This window comes from Mustela nigripes, chromosome 4, assembly GCF_022355385.1.
Source record: "Mustela nigripes isolate SB6536 chromosome 4, MUSNIG.SB6536, whole genome shotgun sequence".
In the NCBI taxonomy this organism is placed as follows: domain Eukaryota; kingdom Metazoa; phylum Chordata; class Mammalia; order Carnivora; family Mustelidae; genus Mustela; species Mustela nigripes.
Window position 1 is genome coordinate 38,246,284 of NC_081560.1, and position 23,081 is coordinate 38,269,364.

The following is a 23,081-nucleotide window of genomic DNA, read 5'->3' on the forward strand; positions in this document are numbered from 1 at the left end:
ACTGCTGATGCTGCAGTTGAACTGGTATGTGTACCCTTTCCCTGGAGCAGAAGCCCTTGGAGTGCTGACCGCTGTCCAGAATGCTTACACACTGCCAAGCTTGTGGTGTCGCTTTGGATGGACTCCCACCCAGGGAGAATTGGAAGGGGCAGGTCTACACAATACAGGGGCAGGGCACACTGTTAGCACACCAGCCAAAGATTATTCTGCAGTGGTTCCTGTAGGTCATAGTGTATCTAAGTTGGGGTGGGAGAGGGAAATGGTGCCCACCAACTCTTGTTCTCAGAGAAATCTCCCCAAGATACCTGTACCACCAGCACATGCTCTGAGATGAATAAACACATCTCCCTACTGTATACCCCAGACATTTTTCTTTTTCTTCTTCTCCTCCTCCTCCTCCTTCTTCTTCTCTCTCTCTCTCTCTTTCTGTTTTAAGAGAGTGAGGATGAAAGCCAGAGTGGGGGTGGAAAGGCAGAGGGAGAGATTTCAAGCAGGCTCCATGCTGGAAAGTCTGTTCTGTCAATCTTTGGGTTGTTTTCTGGGTTATTTCACTGATGTAGGTGTTAAATAGGTGTATCAGTGGAATGTGGTGAGTCTCGGATCCTCTCACTCTGTCTTAATTGGAAGTTCAGAAAACTCACTTTTTAGAAATTAGGCAAGGCCAGAAACATATTAACTTTCTTAAAAATCAGAAAATACAGCCAGGCTGTAGTTCTCAAGCTTTAGCTTATATCCTAGTTGTCTGATAGCAGTGTGGAAGCACAGAATGCTGAACCTACACCTAGAGTTTATGATCAGGAGGCAGAAGGCAGGACCTGTAAATTTGCATGTCTAACGAGCTCCCAAATGATGCTGATTCTGTCACTGGGGGTGCATACTTTGCAAACTGCTGCCTTAAAGTAAAAGAAAATAGAAATGACCTATAATGCCACCCTTAAGGATAATGACATATTGATGTACATCTTTTCGGACTTTTTTTCCTGCAGAAAAAAGTAAGTGTGTGTGTGTGTGTGTGTGTGTGTGTGGAGGTGGAAGGGAGGGGACCATTAAGTATCTTTTCTTTAATAACCCAAAATAAGATGGTAATGTTCTTCTAGTTTTGTAATTGGCATTTAATATATAGTGTACATTTTTATTATCATTATAGCTATATCATCATTTTTAATGGCTACATGGAATTTTAGTATTTGCAAATTTTCTGTATTGTTTAGTTATATTCTATGTTTCCTGGATGGTCTTTAGCTTATTGTGTAATTTACTCTTGAGTGTAGTTTCTGTAATGGAGGTTTGACTTTGGAAAATATGACTATCTCTAATATTTTCCTATGGATTTTTTTTTTTGCTAAGGATAAGACTAAAGGAAAATTAGTAAATTGGTCAGTATTAGGCTTTACTCAGCATCATTAGGTTGCAAACATACTGATATTTTGTACAATTAACTGTCTCTTTTGTAAGCATACCATTTCTTTTTGTTCCTGCATGACCACAGCTCTATCTGCCCTAAGTGATGATAAGTAGTGTTTCTATCATAAATTGCTATTTAACACAGTACACCAGAATTTAGTGATCTAAAACCATTTTATTTTGTTCACAATTGTATGTGTTAGGAAACTGGGAAGGAGTTGTCTGGATGGTTTCTGTCTGACTCATGTGGTAGCAAGTAGAGCAGCCAGAGCTGAAAGATCCAATTCCAACGTGGTTTCTTCACTGAGATGTTTGGTGCCCAGTGTTCTTTGGCCTTCACTTTTCTCTTTCCATATGGCATTTCATGATCCAAGTGTCTCAGTGTGGCTTGGGCTTCTCACAGTGTGGTGATCTCAGTTACACTTGTGACATGATGGCTGTTTTCCAAGAGGCAAGAAGAAAAGCTGCCAGGCCAGTTAAGTGCTATGCCCAGAATTGATCAAAGCAGTCACAGGTACCCACCCCCAACCAGATTCAAGCAGATGAAGAAATAAATTCCACGTCTTGAAGGGGAAGTAGGTTAGAAAGATCACACTGCAGAGAGTTTTTGAATTGGGAGGTATTTTTTTGTCATCATCTTTGAAAAATTCAAAGTTCCACAAGTTGGTTGTTTACATAAATAAGTAGAATTGTTTATGTATACGTGCATTGGCTATTTCATCAAAAAGTGTAAAAATCTTAATTTAGCTTTTAAAAATAAGTTGCTATGACTAATGAACACATCTAAATTTTAAATATTATGAAATAAATTTTATGCTAAAATTAATAACACATTCCTTTGTCAGCCATGCACATGTAGTTCCTTCCTAACCTAGTCTTGTCTAAGAGAGTGTCATTTTTGACATTCTATTTGACAGTCTATCAAAAGATGTTACATTGAGTTCTTTAAAGGATAAAAGATAAATTAGACATGAGTTCTGCCTTATTGGATCTTATAGAAATCTAGAAGACATGGGGCATAATATGTAATTATAAATAAGGTAATGAGAGAAACATAGAATTGGGAATGAAAGAGAGGCATTTTATAAAAGCTTTATGGAAAATGTCACTGGATGTCAAGGGATGGGTACAATAAAGATATGGAGATGATGATGATACTTTAGAGGAACAGCAGGAGTAAATGCATAAATACGGAGTAGCCAAATAATAATTGTGACCATTTCAGTTTGGTTTAGTTTAGAGCAGTAGTGCTCACGCTTTGGTGGACATTCAAGTCAACCTGGAGAACTTGTATGGAGCTTGTATAGGGTACAAGGTAAAGGAATCATGAGCAAAAAGAATAGAAAGATCAGTAGTGGCCATATACTGTGGTAGTTCTTGAATACCAGGCTGCACATCTTTTGTGTTAGTAGGAAGTGAGGAACCATTGAAATGTGTTAATCATGAGAATGACCTGATTGAAGCAAAGCTTTAGAAAATTAATCTGGTACCGGAGAATACAGCAGATGGAGCAAAACAAGGTTGAAATTGGGGAATTTGGTATAAAGATGACTGAGGAAGAGGAGATATGAACCTGTCCCTTGATGATGGCTGTGTGAGTGGAAAGGAGCAGAGGAATTCAAACAAGGAAGAATCTGTTAACTAATTTGATATGAAGATGGTAAAGCACAGACAGAAGTCTAATTATGGATCTAATGTTACGGTTGGAGCTGGGTAGCTGAGAAGCTAGGATAAGATACTAATTGGATAGAATTGATAGTTGAAAGCTATCAATGATAGAACTGAGAGCCGGTGTCTTGTGTACTTCATGTTTGTGTAATAAGGAGGACACCCAAAATCAGATCTGGAGATTGAGAGAAAGGTAAAGCTGGAAATAGAGATTTGAGGGATTTTTGCCAGAGTAGGACTTAAAGAAATGGCAGCAGATGAGTTCGCCAAGGGAAAGTATATAAATGAGAGCAGGGAAAACAAACAAACAAACAAAGAAAACATAACCTAGGGAAATACTTACATTCAGGAAACAGGTGGCTGATAATGAGGGTACAGAACTTTACAGTGTGTTCAGAGCACTAAGAAGAGAAGTAAGGTAGTCATTAGGGTGACTTTCTAGCTGGGGATGGTCAACAGCGTTGAATACTGCAGAGGAAGGTGGAGACTGAAAACATTTCCTTGGAAATGTTGATCTTCAAAAACACAATTCTGTTGAATAGTGAAAACAGATGCCAGCAAAGGTTAAGGAACGAATCAGTGGTCAGGAACTGGCACCATTTGTAATGCTTTATTTTGCTAAGAAAATTCATATTTCCAGTGGCCCTTTTAACTGGTATTGTGGAGCTGGGAGAAAAATCAAGAAAATAATGGTCATTTACCTAAAAGCCATTTTTTTGTGATCTGTCAGATAGGTAATTTAAAGCAACATGGAGTCCTCCTCCCCTTCTCTCTCTCTCTCTCTCTCTTTGTGTTCACTGCTGCAAATGCCTTTTTACCAGAAGCAGAGGTCTCTTAGGGATGTTACCTTAATCCAAAGGATTTCGTTTTTATTGAGCTCATCTTAGTACATAGAAAAACTCCTTCAAAGTTCAGCTCTGCATCAAAAAATGAAACATAACAACAGCCATGTCTTATTGCTGTTGGAGACAGAGTTCCTAAGCAGTAAATTTATTGGGACAAGATTTCTTGCAATCATTTTTATAGTTATAAACCAGTATCACAAGTTAACTGAATAGAATTTTTCTAAAATGCAAAACTCCTAATTGGTTACCATTAACAGTTACCAATGGGATGGTATATATTGTAGCTATTTCAATACCTCATCTTTTTATCTCTTGTTATTAATGTATTACACCTCAGGCTTCATCTGTACCTGACTTATTATGGGGCTGTCAGAGTAGTTAGTGTGTATCAGGGCTCTGTGCTAGAACAATGCAAACTTTACAGCCTTTAATTCTTGTGGCAACCTCACAGAGCTGATATTGTTGCTCCCATTTTGACAACGAATGAAGACTAAAAGAAGTCAAATAACTTACCAAAAATGAAAGAGTTATTAATTTTCCGAGTCTGGATCCCTAGATGGTTTTCTGACCCCAATGACCCCAGCATTCTCTCTGCATGCTGCTTACCAATGGTTTCCCACTCCTCTTCCTTGGACTATATGTACATCATGGTATCCCAGGAACAGGGACAGTGTGCTACTGATGCTGAATTATCAGGGTTTCTGATAATTAGAGAGGATCTCTTCTGACTTTCTGACTGAAGAATAAGTTTGGATTGGTTAATCCCCTCCATCCCATTGAGTTAACATTTCTTTAATGAAGCAATTGTCTTTTCAAGTTATAGAAGACACGGAAAAGCCACCAGAGAAAAGAAAAACAACGGAAAAGGAAAGTTAATTGTAACTGTAGTTTCATGTGTCAGTACTAGATCCAGTGGGCTAAATAGGCCAGGGATTTTCATGAAGAGACTTCATCCAAGGACAGGGCAGTGTCTATTCGTGGTGCTTCGTGCATACCATATTCCTCTCCAGTTTTTTAGAGGAAATGATTGATGACAGCTTCCTAACAGTGGGAGGGTGTCACATAGCATGCATGAAGACAAGAGTACCAAATCTGTGGAACCTTCATCATCGGGATGATTTATAAAGCATCAGAAGTTTTCATTGTAAATCTCAGCCTATTGCACTATCAAAATCAATCTATGTATCCGTCAAGTTTGCTGTATAAAAAATTGCAAATTAGAGTCAACAACTATCTGAGTTAGTGGAATCGTCATGTATAATCCATAGCAGTGGCTACTCTCTAGTTAATTCTTAACTCTATACTGGAAAAAATGAATTTGTTTCTGTTGTATTTTTCTTAGACTACTATTGAAGTTATCAACCTTTCCCCAGGGATAGATACACAAATGTAAAGAAAAGAGACATGCTGTAGAATTAATCAAGCAAATAGCAATTTGGAATATAGAAATTTTAATAGGTTTTTGTCTGGGTCTTTATAGGTTCTCTAGGCTCAGGAAGAAGAACTAATAGTTGTAAATCACCTTTAAAACTGCAGCTATTTCCTCCCCTAGTCTTTGCTCTGTTCTGCTGTGCCTAATGTCAATGCTTACCTTTTTACAGCTGAGCAATATGACTCTACTTGCACAGAAATCTCATGAGCTCTGGTCTATGGGAGCATGTGTTACTGTTCAAGGAAGTTTATTCTTGCATACAGCTGGTAGCTTTCTAGCATTATCTTTGAAATGCTGTGTTCCCCTAGGTGTCTGTCCTTAACACTCTCACTTTATTCTTCTCTGGGAGAGCATTTTCATTCCCATGAATACACCAGATGATTCCTAGATCTCTAAGTTCTACTTCACACAGTTGCCTGAACTCGCAGAGAATGGTCTGTGACATTCTGTGACATTCAATAGCAATCTCAGATTGAATAATACAAAACTGAACTCATTGTTTCCCTAATCTGCTCCTTCTGCCATGATCCCTCTGCTGTTAAAGTAATTACCATCTTTCCAGACAGGGGAGAAATCAGTCTTCTCTGTAATTCCTTCTTTTCTCAGTCCCCATGTCCAATCAGTTGTGAAATTGTATCCAATCTAAATGCATATTGTATCTATTTCACTTCTTTAATCAACATTTTTTTTAGCTTCTTTGTATTTTCATGCCATAGCTTTAGAACGTAAGACAGTGTCCACTTCAAGAAGCTCACACCTAGTAAGAGAAATAACAAAATAGACTATCCATGGACAGTATGATAATTACTAGTTGCCATTAACTAAGCACCAGTTGCTGAGACTGGGAGGAGAAGGTGGAAACCTTCCAACTCCAGGAGGAAGTGGTATGTAAGCTACATCTGGAAAAATGAAGCGGGTGACCTAGGTAAAAGGCAGAAGAAAGACTTTCAGAAGGTAGAAAAGTAGTATATGCAAAGGTACAAAGATGTGAGAGAGCAAGGCCTGTTCAAAAAAATGTAAGGGTGATCCAAGTACATGTTAAGGAGTACCAAGGAATAAAGTACATTTCTGAAGTGTTGTGTACACTGTGCTATGAAATTTGAATTTCATTCTCAAAGCATTCTTTCCTTCTTCCCCAGAACATGCTCATATCTCTTGTCAGCACTCTAAGCCAACAAATCTCCTGACTGTTCTCTTTCTCTCCACTCTTGCCTTTTCTTTCCTTAGATTGTAGTCAGAGGTGGCGCCCCTGTTAGAATTGAAAACCTGTCTCTTTCCTAATCCTTCACTGGCCTGTATTACCAGATTACACTCCCGTGCTGCAACCCTCACTTATGCCAAACACATCCCATGGATCAAGCGTGTGACAACTGTCCTCCCCTCTAAGTTACAAACTCCTTAAGGCCAGAGCCCATGGCTCCTCCATCGCAATAGATTTAGAATCCATGTCCTATACTTGGTACATAGTAGGCTTTTATATATCGATCTCACTGAGTAAAAGGAATGCACTTTAGGGTCTCTGCATTTCTTAATTTTACAAGTGCTTTTATGCACACGGACATAACCCCATCGCTGTCATCAGCACCGGCTTTCTTGTCCCTGCCAGCAAGTGTTCCTTACAGCCCAGTGGCTTGTCACATGCCCTGCTGCTACACAGCAGCAGCAGTTCCCAAACAGAGTGGCACGGATGTATACAAACCTTCCTGTGCAATGTTTGTTTTTTTCTGCAGAAAATGAAAGGCCTCGCTTTTCCCTGGGGTAAAAGCAGGTTTAGAAAGCACTGATGCAGGGCCCCTTGCCAACCTTTGCAATTTCCAGGGCTCTACACCTCATTTCACTGACAGGTATGTTGAACAGGGCTGTGGGCTAGGAGCCAGGGCTAGGATTTGCATCCCAGCCTCAACTAACTAGGTCCCTACCTGTAGGCAACATTTCTAAGCCTTGATTGCATCACCTTTGGAATTAGTACTTAGAATTAATTCCAAATATCCTTATCAACATTCTTTTACTACTATTTTCACGATAGCGTATCAATCAGTTATCTTGCAACAAAAATCACAAAGCCATCTGACTTTCTTTTTTTCATACTGACTCGTTTAAGCAGAAAAGGTGTTATTGGAAGGATACTGAATAATCCTCTAAAACCAGGCAGAGGAACTGGACAGTTAGCAAAATAAGCCCTTATGTTCACCCAGGAGCAGGGCGATGAGTTTCGCAATTGGTATCACTGGACACTTCCTGGCGTTCATCTCTCTGCCAGTAACTCTCATGGTTTCCGAGTCTCTGCATCGCTCCCTCCGTGTTCAGAGTCCCATATGTGGGCATCCAATTGGCTGAGCCCAGAATCCTTCCATAGGATCTTCTGTGGAAGAAAAATACAGTTGAGGGCATAAAATTTAGAAACGATTATTTAAAGGGTATGCTATCTCTCCAGGCTTCCAGATAGTAAATTCCTATCATTGGAATAAGATCCCTAGATTATATACAAGACTGCATTGCCTTAGTCTCTTGAAGAACAACACTCACCCAATTGCCTGCAAGGTGAATTCTGCTGTAACTTTCTGGGGGAACCTATGGCAGGGACATAGTCGCTCATGATATTTAGAGTATGCTGTCGGGGATCCGATGTGAGAAAGAGCTTGCAGAAACTGAATCAGAGGACAACTTGCATCTGGTCCTGTGAGAACTGTGTAAGTTAGCATGTTTCTTTCTTCACATTGGCCCTTGGATAGCTAAGAACCAAGTGTGGGGCTCTGCACAGCTACTGTCTTCACCCTTGTAGTTAACATTTTTATTTACCTTCTTTTGTTTCTCATTGTTTATTTTGTAAATCTCCTCACATTCTTTTTGAAAGAAGGAATGAAGAAGGATGGGAAGTGGGGAGAGATGGATGCCAACCACCCAGTGAACAGAAGTCACCGTGGCAGAAGGACTGGCAGTGGAAATCAGTTACCTTGTTGTCCTGAATTCCTGTATCGAGGCAAACTATTCTACTCCTGTAGGTGCCTGTCCACTTGGTCTAAATATGGTTTAAAACAGTGTCAACAACAAAGGCTTTCACACCTCTCCCTTCATGTATTTACATGAACTGTTTTATCTCTTATGTAAAAATAGGATGCGGGACATCAGCTACTAGAGAGAACACAAGTAAACAATGAGACATCAGTAATGTCATCCAACTACTATGGATTAGTGTGGATACTGAGTTGCTAACTATCCAAATGATATTCAAGTATTTCATGACCTGTTTAATCAAGCTGCAAAATAAGGAGTTAGAACACTTCAACTCCAGTGATTTGATTATGTGGTGAAGAGAGTGGTGCATAAACATTAATCCTGGGAAATTAATTCATGAAAATTAGCTGAAGATACCCCTAGGGGCCTGTTTTGTATCTATTTTTGCATAAAATGTTGAACTAACTACTTACTGAAGGTGTCTTGGGGGAACTAGAATGATTATGCATGATTCTGTAGTTATCTAGAGAGAATCATGAAGAGGCCACAAAGTGACCTGAAAATGCATTCTGATTGAAGCTAAGTCTTGAACAGGAAAATTGCTTTGAAATGATTAAAGTTAAAATTGTTGGTAATGAAGGAAAACACTTGTGCTAGAATGAGGACTTTAAAAGAGAGAATCTCATTTTGAGTCTTTTGTAAAGCATATGGCTTTACTTTTTCATTGCAAAATATTGGGTTGTATAAACCTATCATATTGTCTTAATTTGAAATTCAGTGGAGGGCAAGCAAGACTTGGAGAGTGTTACTGATAAAAAGTCTGGCAAGAGATTGTCATGAGTAAAAATCCGCCTTCAGGAGAGGGAGGTCTTCAATATCCTTTAGAGCCACCGAAATGTACCCACTCAGTGGAGCCTTCCCAAGGGTTGGCCACAGTCTCTGCTCAAGGTACTTAGTTCCTTTGTATGTCTGCTTGTCAGGTTGTACATTGATGGTTTGTGGAAACATCTGTCCTTTCCACCAGATCATGAGATCCTGGAGGACAGGGCTCATCTTTATTGTGTATATTTCCAGCTTCTAGCAGAGTGCCCACCCTGCCCAGAACTAAATTCGTAACTCTGATTACAGTTATCCTCTTTAATAAATATTCACCTTTGCATAGATTTAAAGATAATATTTTATCTCAAACCTTGAAAGGCAAATGTGTTTCAGACTTCTGAATTCTTAGATTTTGGAAAGGTGATATCCGTGTCTATCAAGAGTGTCTATAAACAATGTCTATATCATATATAATGTAACACTCCAGCATAGTCTGGGGAAACTTCTATAATCAAGCACAATAATTATGCATCAAAAACATAAAGAGGATATTGTGAAGTTGCAATAAACATAGGGGTACATGTATCTTTGCAAACTAATGTTTTCATTTTCTTTGGGTAAATACCCAGAAATTGAATTTTTAGATCATATGGTATTTCTGTTTTTAATTTTTTAAGGCACCTCCATACTTTCCACAATGGCTGTACCAATCTACATTACCACCAACAGTGCACGCAAGTTCTTTTTTCTTTACATCCTCCCCAATATCTGTTGTTTCTTATCTCCTTGATTTTAGCTATTTTGACAGGTATGAGGTGATAGCTCATTGTGGCTTTGATTTGCCTTCCTCTCATGATAAGTGATGATGAACATCCTTTTATGTGTCTGTTGGCCATCTGGATGTGTTCTTTGGGGAAATGTCCATATCTGCTGCCCATTTTTAACTTAGATTATTTGTTTTTTTGGGTATTGAGTTGTATAAGCTCTTCATATATTTTGGATACTGACCCTTTGTGGGATATGTCATTTGCAAATATCTTCTTCCAATTCAGTAGGTTGCCTTTTAGTTTTGATGATTGTTTCCTTTGCTGTGCAGAAGCTTTTACTTTTAATGTAGTCCAAATAATTTATTTTTGCTTTTGTTTCCCTTGCCTCAGGAGATACATCGGGGAAAATGTTGCTATAGCCAATGTCAAAAAAATTAGGGCCTGTTCTCACTTTAGGATTTCTATGGTCTCAGGTCTCACATTTAGGTCTTTCATCCATTTTGATTCTGTTTTTGTATATGGTGTAAGAAAGGGGTCCAGTTTCAGTCTAGACAACAGAATGTAGTTGTCTACTTTTCTCAACACCATTCGCTGGAGAGATTGTCTTCCCATTGCAAGTTCTTGCCTTCTTTGTCAAAGATTAAATTGACCATATAATCATGGGTTTATTTCTGGGCTTTCTATTCTGTTCTGTTGATCTTTGTGTCTACTTTTATGGCGATAACATAGTGTTTCAATTACTAGAGCTTTTAATTTATCTTGAAATCTGAGATTGTGATACCTGTAGTTTTGGATTTCTCTTTCTATTCAGGGTCTTTTTTGGTTCCTTACAAATTTTAGAATTGCTTGTTCTAATTCTGGAAAAATGCTGTTGGTATTTTGATAGAGACTGCATTAAATCTATAGATTGCCTTGGGTAGTGTGGACATTTTAACAATATTTTGTAAATCCATCAATGTTTCATAGTTTACAAAGCACAGGTCTTTGATCTCTTTGATTAAGCTTATTCATAGGCATTTTATTGTTTTTGGTGCAATTGTAAATGGGATTTTTTTTTCCATTTCTCTTTCTACTGCTTAATTATTAGTGTATAGGAGTACAACTGATTTCTGTATATTCATTTTTATATCCTGCAACTTTACTGAATTCATTTATCAGTTCTAGTAGTTTTTTGGTGGAGTCTTTTGTGTTTTCTCTATATAGTATCATGTCATCTGCAAAAGGAAAAAAAAATTTACTTCTTCTTGCTAATTTGGATGCTTTTAATTTCTTTTTCTTGTCTTGGCTAGGACTTGCCAGTATTGTGTTGAATAAAAGTGGTGAGAGTGGACATCCTTGTCTCATTCTTGACCTTAGGGGAAAAGCTCTGAGTTTTTCACCATTGAGTATGATGTTCATTGTGGGCTTTTCATATATGACCTTTATTATAATGAAGTATGTTCCCTGTAGACCTACTTTGTTGAGAGCTTTAATCATGAATCAATCTTGTACTTTGTCAGATGCTTTTTCTGCATCTATTGAAATGATCATATGGTTTTTAATCCTTTCTCTTGTTGACATGATGTGATCATATTGATTCATTTAGCAAATACTGAACCATCCTTGTATCCCAGAAATAAACTGCACTTGTTCATGGTGAATGATTTTTTTTTTAATGTATGTTGGATTTTGTTTGTGAGTATTTTGTTGAGGATTTTGCATTTATATTTGTCAGAGACAGTGGTCTATAGTTGTTGTCCTTTTTTTGTAGTGTCCTTATCTAGTTTTGGTATCAGGGAGAATGCTAGCCTCATAAAATGAATATGAAAGCTTTCCTTCTCTTCTATTATTTGGAATATTTTAAGAAGAATAGATATTGACACTTCTTTAAATGTTGCTAGAATTCATTTGTGAACTGTCTGATTCTCAACTTTTGTTTCTTGGGAGTTTTTTGTTTACTGATTCAATTTTATTACTGGTTATCAGTCTCTTCAAATTTTCTATTTCTTCCTCCTTCAGTTTTTGGAGTTTATGTTTCTAGGAATATACCCATTTCTTCTAGGTTGTCCAATTGTTGGCATATAATTTTTTTTAAGATTTTATTTATTTATTTGACACAGAGAGAGCGTTCACAAGTAGGCAGAGAGGCAAGCAGAGAGGGGGAAGCAGGCTCCCCGCTGTGCAGACAGCCCGATGTAGGGCTCGATCCCAGGACCCTGAGCCAAAAGCAGAGGCTTAACCCCCTGAGCTACCCAGGTGCCCCTGACATACAATTTTTCATGATATCTCTTATAATCTTTTGAATTTCTATGGTATCGATCATTATTTCTCCCCTTTCATTTTTAATTTTGTTTGAGTCCTTTCTGTTTTTCCTTTTAATTAGTCTGGGTTAAGTCTGTCAATTTTATTGATCTTTTCAAAGAGCCAGCTCCTAGTTTTATCTGTTTTAATCTTTAGTATTTCCTTACTTCTGCGTGTTTGGGGTTTTGTTTTGTTTTGTCTTTCCACATCCTTTGTGTGTAAGGTTAGATTGCTTGAGATTTTTCTTGCTTCTTGAGGTGGGTAGATCTATATTGGTATCAACTTTCCTCTGAGAACAGCTTTTGCTGCAATCCAAAACCTTAGTCTACTGTGTTTTCAGTTTTACTTATCTCCATGTATTTTTTTAATTTCCTCTTTGATTTCTTGGTTGACTCATTCATTGTTGAGTAGCCTGTTATTTAACCTCCATGTATTTGTGCTTTTTTCCGGGTCCTTTCTTGTGTTTGATCTCTAATTTCATAGCATGTGGTCAGAAAAGATGCATGATAGGACTTCAGTCTTTTTTAACTTGGGAGACTTGTTTTGTGGCCTAATACGTGATCTGTTCAAGTGCACAGGGAACATTTTCCAGAAAAGAATGTGTAATTCTGCTCTTTCAGGATGGGAATGCTCTGAATATATCTGTCAGATCCATCTAGATCCATGTGGTCTAGTATATTATTCAAAGCCACTATCCCCTACTATTATATTACTATTGATTAGGTGCTTTATGTTAGTTATTAGCTGCTTTATGTATTTGCGTGCCATACTTACAATCGTTATAACTTCTTATCATTTGATCCCTTTATGTTCTTCCTTGTCTCTTAGAGTCTTCGTTTTAAAGTCTATTTTGTGATATAAATATTGCAACTCCACTTTTTTTTTCAACTTCCATTTGCATGATAAATACGTTTCCATCCCTTCACTTTGAATTTGCAGGTGTCTTCAGGTCTGAAATGAGTTTCCTGGTAGGCAAGGTATAGATGGATCTTGCTTTTCTTTTTAAAATCTATTCCATCATCCTCTGTCTTTTGATTGGAATGTTTGGTCCATGTCCATTGAAAGTAATTATTGACAGTTACATACTTATGGCCATTTTGTTACTTGTTTTATGGTTATTGCTCTTGTTCTGTTCCTTTCTTCTCCTGTTCTCTTCTCTCACAGTGTGTGTCCTGCAAGAGGGGACCTACAGCTGCCCCAAACAGAGGCAGGCCGGGTGGAGGGAGTAGATTAGCAGAAGCACGAGGATGGAGGTTTGTGAGCACACTGTTAGCAAACTAGATAGCAAGTGTTGGCTCCGGTTCCTACAGATACCTGTGTATCTAGGCTGGGACATGGGGAAGGGAAATGGCTCCTGTCAGCACTTTTCTTTTTTGAGAGATTTCCCAAGGATTTCTACCCCTCCAGAACATGCTGTGAGATTACTGAACAAATCTCTCTGCTTTATACCTGAGCCATTTTCAAACTGCTGCTTCTATGCTGTGTCTCTGCAGGCTCTTTGTTGTGCTGTCTCTTGAAAGGCATGGACTCAGTGTCCTCTAGCCTTTCTTGTTCCCCCAGAGCAGAGCCTGCTGATTTTGAAAGTTTTAGGTGTTCAGCCCCCCCCCCCCCTTATTTTAAGAACCCTTGAAATTTGGCCCCTCTCATTTTCAAAGTTTAAAGTTACAGGAATTCATCTTCCCCATGAGGGTTCTCCATGCCTGGGGTACTTGTTATGAGAGTCTCTTTCTTTCCTTTCCCTGAGGGAGAATGCCTCCATCCAGTGGACAATCCCTGCAAGTCTCTTTAGCTCCCAGTCATGTCTCTGTTCTTTCTTTCCTCTTACATGTGGCCTCCTCTTTACATTTAGCTGCGGAGAGTCTACTCTGCCAGTTTCAGATTGTTTCCTGTGTAATTTACACTGATGTGGGAATTATCTAGTTGCATCAGTGGGAGGCAGGGACTTTAGGGTCTTCTATTCTGCCATATTTGCCAGAGGCCCTTGGTCCTCCCCATCCACCCCGCCCCCCGCCATTTCTTTTTAAGTACCTGATGCTGGGTAGACCAACACCAGGCCTCAGTTCCTTGGGCAAAGAGGAACAAATGGAGGAGAACTGCGGTGGCTGGGAAGGACTCTGTGGAAAATCTGGACTAAAGTGGGTTTTACAGGAGGGGTCCCAGAGGTATGAGGAAGGGGATTACAAACAGTACAGCAGTCATCAGAAGTAGGAAGGTGAACAAGGCATGTGCTCTTAGGTGTACCCTGAAGAAGCCCTTAGAGTAGAACTTCCATACTGAGATATAATGCAGGTAAGTTTGGAAAGATGTGGGTAAAAAGGGCTTTGGATGGCAGAGTGAAAGCTGACTGACCTCTTTAAGCTCTGGCAAACCAGCCCTTTTTTTTTTTAAACAGTGTTCTTCCCAGTTCTAATATTGTTGCAGTTTGATTTGACTTTCAAAAGTAATTGTAGGTAATTTAATATTATAGAATAAATCTGACTGCTGCCTTGTTTATGTGGAAATTTTTCTCCTTACACTGCTAAGTAAATTCATTACAGACAGATTTTATTTGCTTATACTGCATATAAAATGTGTTTGTATTTTCTTTTGGAAAATATTTTAATCCAAGGAATTTTTGTGCTTCTTCTCATTTCTCATCCTGATCCTCTTGTGACCCTGGCTCTAGTTCTGAGTATCTTTTTTGAAAAGTCTTTGCTCCCATTTACAGTCATCTTCTTCCTTCTTTCCTGTGTTTTTCCCTCTATCCTACCTTTAGACTCTTGTACTTTGCTTATTCTTATTTTTGTAAGCTCTTCCTTCAAGAGAAGGTACTCTGAAGCCAAGAACTGGGAGGGTGCTCCATAAACTATAGGCCTATGAATAGGGGGTGGTGGGAACCATAGCAACACACATCTGTGCCTCTGGCACCTGAAGAAAAGTCGGTGTTCATGAAGGCTGCGTTTACCACATGCCAACATAACTTCTCAGTGGAGCCAAGTCAATCAAAAACGGGCAATTCACTGCAAATTTAGTCCATGTGCTTCCTTGGCATTGTGTCGATAAAACAAACTAGTTGACTAATAGCACTGATCAATTTTCAGCTAGTAATTTTGGTGTTTCCTAGAGCAGAGGGGATCAGGAATTGGCAAAGGGTGTGTATAATGATCCCCTGGATGCAAAAACAAAAAATTAGAACTCTTGAACTGAACAAGTAAGAGTTTAAACTTTACTAACATTTGTTTTTTATGGAATGCTTATATATATGTATATATATATATATAAGAGATATATGTATATATATATAAGCAATATATAATTATAATATATAATATATAACTGATAATATATAGTTATATATTATCAGTTATATATTATATATTATAATTATATATTGCTTATATAATATATAACTGATAATATATAACTATATATTATCAGTTATATATATAACTAGTTATATAACTAATATATATATATAAAATTCTTAAATATTGAAGTCAGTTTTCTAATATTTTTGCTATTAGAATACACAATTAAAATAGACTATTCTAGATCATTGATTCCCAATCTGCAACAGAGTTATTGTAAGAGGCCTATTAATATATGTGGAACTATTTTCTCATTCAGCAGACACTAAAAACACAATGATCTGCTAAGGGATTATAATGATTTAATATGATTCTGTTGTATTCTAAAATTTACCATAAAGGTGGATTCCTTATGCCTAAAAATGTTAAGTGCATTGAAGAGGAGATACAGTTAAACATGGGACACAAAAAAGCATAGGGAAGAGTCAAGTCCCAGTAAAATACTACATTGTTCGGTCAGGGTAATCTAACCTATTGAGAAAATTTTAGTCATACTTTAGAGATACCATGGTTCTGTTCTAGATTGCTGCAATAACATGAATATTACAATAAAGATGTTAAATGAATTTTTTGGTTTTTCAGTGCATATAAAAGTTAGGTTTCCATTAAACTGTATTAAGTTTGGTTTTTGAAATACAACATTATTGCAATGTACATACTTCAGCATTTTTTAGAAGATATTTTTTAATGAATGATAACCTGAGCTTTCAAAAAGTCATATTTTTTTTGTTGGTAGAGGGTCTTGCCTCAGTGTTGATGGCTGGCTGGTGGTTGTTGAAGATTTGGATTGGCTGTTGGAGTTACTTAAAATAAGACAACAGTGCAGGTTGTCACATCAATATACTCTTATTTTCATGAACAATTTCTCTATAGTATGTAGTGGTGTTTGATAGCATTTTCAAAGTTTGAAGGCTGACACTGACTTCTCCTCTCTAGCTATGAACAAGTCTTCCAATAGAAGACTGTTTCATCTACTGGAAAAATCTGTTCATTAGGGTAGCCACCTTCATTAATGATCTCAGATACATTTTCTGGATAATTTGTTGCTTTACCTTGTTTTTTTTCCTTAGGGAGATGGCTTCTTTCCTTAAACCTCATGAACCAGCCTCTGCTAAGTCAAACTTTTCTTCTGCAGCTTCCTTACCTTTCTGCCTTCATAGAACTGAAGGGAGTGAAGGCCTTGGCCTGGCTTTGGCTTAGCAGAATGCTATGGCTGGTTTGAGCTTGAATTCAGACTACTAGAACTTTATCCACATCAGCCGTAAGCCTGTTTCACTTTTTGTATCATTTGTGTGTTCATAGTAGGTTTTTGAAATTTCTTTTAATTTTTTTCATTCATACCTTGGCTATTTGGTGCAAGAAGCTTAGCTTTTGGCCTATCTTGGCTTTTGACATGCTTCCTCACTAACTTTAAGGATTTATAGTTTGGATTCTTCGTTTCCCTATTTTGAATGAGTATCGGCACATCTTAGGGAACTAACTTCCAGTCCAGTATTCTCCTTTTTTTCATCTCTTAGTTTGCTAGGGCTGCCATAACCAAATATCATAGACTGCATGGCTTGAGCAATAGAAAATTTCTCACAGTGCTGAAGACTAGCAGTCCAAGGTCAAGTGTCAGCAAGTTTTGTTTCTTCTGAAGCTTTGCTCATTGGCTTACAAATGACCGATGTTTTGCTGTGTCCATACCGTACCCCTGTTGTTTATGTGTCTTAATATCCTCCTCTAACAAAATTCCAGCCTGATTGGATTAGGGCCACCCTACTGGCTTCATTTAACTTAGAACCTTTAAAGAGATAACTATTTGCAAGTACAGTCCTATTCTGAGGTACTGGGGGTTAGGGCTTCAACATATGAGTTTTGCAGAAAACAATGCAGGTCCTAATAGTAATTTCCTTCTGATTAATCTAGGTGTTTCAGGGAAGTATGTGGGACAGCAATATGATTAAGCTGACCTGATCTTTGATGGTCAAAGTGTCTCCTTTGGAAAATAAGTATTATGATGGATCCTGATAAAGATCAAGGGGCAGAGAGTATACACTTCAGTCTTGGCTCAAAAAAAATCTTATTCTATGCCCAGGTTTCCTCCACCATGGAGACCATAATAGAACCTGTATCACAAGAGTTATTGTGAGGATTAAATGCATCAGGATGCCCAAGTCACTCAGAACACTGCCCTAGGTGTAGTAAGCATGGAGTGTGACACTGAGTAAGGAGGAGGATTATATTTGTTAGGTGTCATAGTTAATTTTATGTCTCAGTTTAGATGGGCTATGGGGTCCACCCCTTTGCAGGTTACTTTAAGGGTATTTTGGGCTGAGATTTACATTTAGATCAGAGGACTTTGAGTAAAGCATTTTGTTCTCCAATAGGTGGGTGGACTTCATCCAGTCAGTTGAAGGCCTGCATAGAACAAAAGGCTGCCCTCCCACAAGCAATAAAGGATTTGCCAGCAGACTGCCTTTGAAATTAAACTGCAACTCTTTGCTGAGTCTTCTGGCTTCCCCATTAGGTAGATTTTAAACTCACCAAGCCTCCATAATTATATGAGCTAAATCCTTTAAATAAAGTTGTTTCTGTGTATGAACACATGTCCTACTGGTTCTGTTTCTCTGGAAGACCCTGCTTAATCCAGTATGTGTGGAAAACAAAACTATAGCTGAGGTATAGCTTTTAGTTTTTAAGTTCTTTTACTTCTGAATTTTCTGTGCTTTACTCACTATGTTCTTTGCATGTCTGTATACATACTAATAAGGATCTGTGACAGACTGCTAGAATACATAGGCACTGTTTATTAGTCTTCATTAAAGAAATTCTTAAATTTTGCACTCCATACCATACTATTAAACAATAATACTCTACATCTGTGAGGTTCTCCCCAACCTCTCCCGACCCCACCCAGGAAGCACGTTGTATACCTAATAAATGTTTGGAATAAAGAAAATCCTAGGCTTTAGTAAAATGAAAGTTGATTTTTTAAAAAAAAAAAATTTGAATCACCAAGCAAGCAAGCAAATATATTGGCAGGAGTCCTGGCAAATCAACCATATGAGACAAGTTAAACAAGTTGGAACAGCAAATAAAGGCTTGAGGAACAACCAAGTAGCAGCTATCAAATCTAAAAAGGGTTATTCTGGAGAGGATGGAGACCAGCTGTCCTACAGTTTCACTGAGCCCAAACAAAAACAAAAATAGATAAGAAGTTCACTATGACAGACCATTAGATCTAAGCTCCTGGCAGTTAACCTGGTTGAAATGGTTACTTAGCATGTTCCAGAATATATTCAAAGGATTCTTTAAAGTCCGTTAAGCTTGCTGCTTCTGGGTGTGGTGCTAAGTGGCAAATTCAGATCCTGAATTCCCAATGAGGCTAATTAGAATCACTAAGGGGAGAGGGGTTGTAAAAACCATAGGCTCCCTTTCAATGAAGTGTTAGGGAATGGTTTCTAAGATATCCGGGTGAGAATAAAAAAAAGGTGCAAAAGTGAATGTAGGATTCTACATTTGGTATGAGGGAAAAAAATGGGAAATAAGAAAAATATTCTAATGAAAACAGTTCATCTTCGAGAGGTGTGGTAGTGGATGGGAATGCAATTTGTATTTCTTGTATTAGTTTCCCACTAGATTGCCACAAATATAGTGGCTTAAAACAAACTTTATTTTATAGTTCTGGAGGTCATGAGTCCAATTATGTATCCTTTGGGCTAAAATCAAAGTATCAGCAAAGCTGCATTTTTTCTGAAATCTCTAGGGGATAATTGCTTTCCTTGCTAGTTTCTAGAGGCCACCTGCATTCCTTGGCTCATGGCCCTTTTCTCCATCTACAAAATCCAGCCGTATAACATCTCCGCCTGATTCTAACTTTTCTGCTTAGTTCATCTACATTTGTGGATTCTTGTGATTATATTTGGGTTCATGGAATGTTACAGGATAGTCTCATTATCTTGGCATCAACTGATTGATCAGCAACCTTAAGTCCATCTGTAACCTTAATGCTCTTTGCTCTGTAGCACTGCATATTCATACCTTCCAGAGATTAAGATATGGATACATTTGGAGTGTGTGTTAGATGGGGCATTCTGCCTACCTTACCTTTTAAGAATAATTTTGACTTTTGAACCATGCAAATGTTTATGTATTCAAAAATAACAGGGAAAAAGCCTTAATCAAAAAGGATAGCAAAAGCCCACTAAAATCGAATACAAATGGAAACAAACCGAACAGTGCTTAATACAGCTACACTGTGGAGCACAAAAAGGACAAATTCCAATAAATATAACCCTTAAAAAATGAGATGTATTTTAAGGATTAAAATAGTTGCAAAGAAACCTTGATTTTTTTACCCAGTAAATTTGTGGTTGGGAACCAGAGAGCTGACTTTAGAAGAAGGGAGAGAGAAATATGGAATGGGGGAAGGTGAGGGAAAACCTTGAGCTTTTAGGTATTTTATTTTTCTTCTCTGACACCTTTAGATCAATGAGTACATATAGTAGCAGGCTTTGGTTTCTAAACAATATTCCTGGGTAAAACCAAGGCTTCTTTATAAGATGTCTGATTATGGCTAAACAGGTATAAAGTACAAGGAGGCCTGCAACATGGAGTGGTACCAAGAAATAAGGAAGTGGTTGGGGACTGACAGAGAGCTGTCCACTGTTAACCAAGAATTCATAAGAAGAAATATTTGATATTGATTGAAAGAGGGACTTGGGATCGGAAGAGGAGTCAATTTAAGAAGAATGATGGCTAATAAATATAAAAGGAAAAATAAATTTGGAAACTCCTGTTGTAATCATCGATATGCTAACTAATTCAGGAAGAATCATCGATGGATGTTAAGATCATGAGATGGTTTAGAAACTAGCTTCCTTGAGAAATAATAAAATGACTAGATGAAATCTTGACACAGGACAGTTACATATTTCAAGATACCATCCCACAGATTAGTTACTAATTATAAAAAGAGAACGATTTGTTTACAGAGGAGAAATCTGGTCAATATCACCTTAATCAAGTGATCAAACTTCATATCCCAAGACTGGGACAAACAGATACTTTGAGCCTTCTGCCATGGCAGAATAGGAAGAATGCATTATCAAGTACATTGTGTTCTTGCCAAGAACATTTAACTTGAATCTTTTCAGGAGGGGAAAAAAAATCAAGCAATTATAAATGTAGGATATCTTACAAGGCAACAGGCCTGAACAAAAACAATGACAATTATGATGCAATTGTTGATCCTTAAGAATTAAAAAAAATAGCTATAAAAGACATTATTGGGGCAATTGGAAAATTCTGAATATTGGCTATACATTAATATTGTATCGTTAAGAACTGGCAATATGTTTATGTAGGAAAGAGTTCTGAGGAGACACATGGAAATATTAGGGGTAAATTCAGAGTATCAGCAAATTTCAAATTGTTCAATACAAAAAGTATATGTATACAGATAGGCATACAAGGAGAAAGTAACAAATGCAACAAAATATAAGTAACTAGTTTGATTTTCAAAATAATATTCCTTTATTGGGCCCCTGGGCTTCTTGATAGCCATTGGGCTTATTTGTGTTCCAACATGTTGTGAAGTTTGTTTAAAAAAAAAAAAAAGTGTTTCTAGTTATGTTTTTAGAGTCCCTCACCTGCCATCCAGTTCTTTGACTCTCTATGCAATGTGATTTCTCGAATGCATATGCTAGTAAATAGTACTTCAATGAAAGCAGTCTTGTATGTTAATCTCTATGGAGCTCCAATTGATTGGAAAAGATTTGAAAATAAAAAGTGGACCCATAGTATCGGGTTTATAGCTAGCACTACATAGATATGTGCTAAGTGTACTTTATGTTTTTTTAACTACTATTAAAATATTATCCGATAGTAACAACAATAGCATCAACAACAAAAGACACAGGTTTCCAGACCTTGCTTCACTGCAGGGTGATCTGAGAATAGGGCCTTCCTGGATCTGCCTTTTAAACAGGTTTGCCTGCATTCTTCTGCCCACTGCAGCTGATGGCCCTAGGAGCGCTACTGCCTCTTAAGGGCTCCTTCCTTCTCAGGATTCAGCCTTCAGTGCTTCCCTCTAGTGACCTCCTCTTAAACCAGGCACATATCTGTTGATGGGGCTTCTTTGCCATCTGTCATCTTTATACTTGATTCCTATCCTCCAATGCTGGCTTTCCCTTAGTTTCCACCTCCCTCTGTGATCACTAGTTCCATGTTGCTCCATGTCGTTTCCAAGGAAGGCCTTTAGTCTCACTTTAATCTAACTCGTGCTGCTCAGCCAGTAGATGGGACAATACTTTTCATAAAAAATATTTTTTTCATGTCTCTGACTTATCCACATAGTAAAGTCCCCCTAAAATACTGGTAACTCCATAGGAAATTCTGAGAATGCAAACCAGATTTATGCTCCCTGGCTGTATGCAAACTGAGGATGGGGGGGTTAAGGTTGCAGACCCTGGGGTTGGACAGCTCAGCCCTGAAGCCAGCCTCCACCAACTAACTGGTTGCTGTAGGACTTTTGTCAAGTTCTTTAACTTGTATTAGTTTTCTCAAATGCAAAATGGGTCTAATAACTACCTCCAATGGTTATGAGGATTTAAAGGCATTCAGGTATGTAAATCACCTACAAAAGTACCATATAAATGGTTACTATTTTTAATCATTATCTTTCCAACGAATTTCAGACCTGGATCAAATTCTGTCTTTGAGATACTAATTCTGATAAAATAATTTCTTGCTTTCTTTGTGTCTCCATGGGTTCAGGTTTCCCTCGGACTTCTACATGCCCATGCTACACATATCCTGTGGCCTCCAGAGCGCTGGCAGAAATTGGAATCTGTTCTTCCTCCAGAGCGCTTGCTAGTTCAGAGAGAAGAGGAATAATGGCATGAAACTCCCTCAGCTGCTGGCATTGGCAGGCCAAAACCATCCATTACAGAAGGGATGGAGAGGAGGAACCTTCAGAAGGGCAACGTTTGTTTCAAATGAAATGATCTGCATTATTAAAGAAAAAGTGTTAAAATATTATATAGTATTAAATAGCAACTGATTTTGTGTTTAATTGTAATACTCTATTGCTCAATGCCAAAAAATACAGACCTTTGGGAATAGGAAAACTTTATTCCCATGTCTTACAGGGAAATTGTTATGTGTACTTAGTCTCTCGATTGTTGGGTTTTAATTTTGGTGCTTGCTGCTGAGAGAATATGAAAATTAATATTTGATGAAAGTAATTCAGTAATGTCATTTACTCTTTAGAACATGAAGAAACATACAGTGATGGAAATTATATTGTAATTGACAGTATGTACGAGGCAGTGACTGCTGGCTAAGAAGAACAGTAAACTGTGATATAAAAATAAAACTGATTTGCTCAGGTACTGTTTTGGGTATTAATCATTTAACATGTACCTCCCTTACTGAGGAATATTTTTTTTTTTTTTTGGAAGCAAGGAATTAAAGTAAGGAGAACCAATTCTATCAATATTTCCATACAATTAAAGCTTTCTTTTTTTTTTTTTTGAGATAATTTTTTAACATTTATTTTTAAATTTAAAATTATTTTTAT

The 23,081-nt window shown here is 37.7% G+C and overlaps 1 protein-coding gene across 4 annotated transcripts in view; it reads left to right on the forward strand.

Moving 5' to 3' along the window:
- IMMP2L (inner mitochondrial membrane peptidase subunit 2) overlaps positions 1-22,893 on the forward strand; it is an 855,652-nt gene extending 832,759 nt beyond the window's left edge. For all 4 annotated transcript variants that reach the window (XM_059396560.1, XM_059396561.1, XM_059396558.1 and 1 more), the window contains one exon: positions 22,277-22,893. In XM_059396560.1, coding sequence (XP_059252543.1) covers positions 22,277-22,396 — 120 coding nt within the window. In that variant the 3' untranslated portion in view covers positions 22,397-22,893. The remainder of the gene's footprint in view (positions 1-22,276) is intronic.
- Positions 22,894-23,081: the final 188 nt, after the last annotated feature.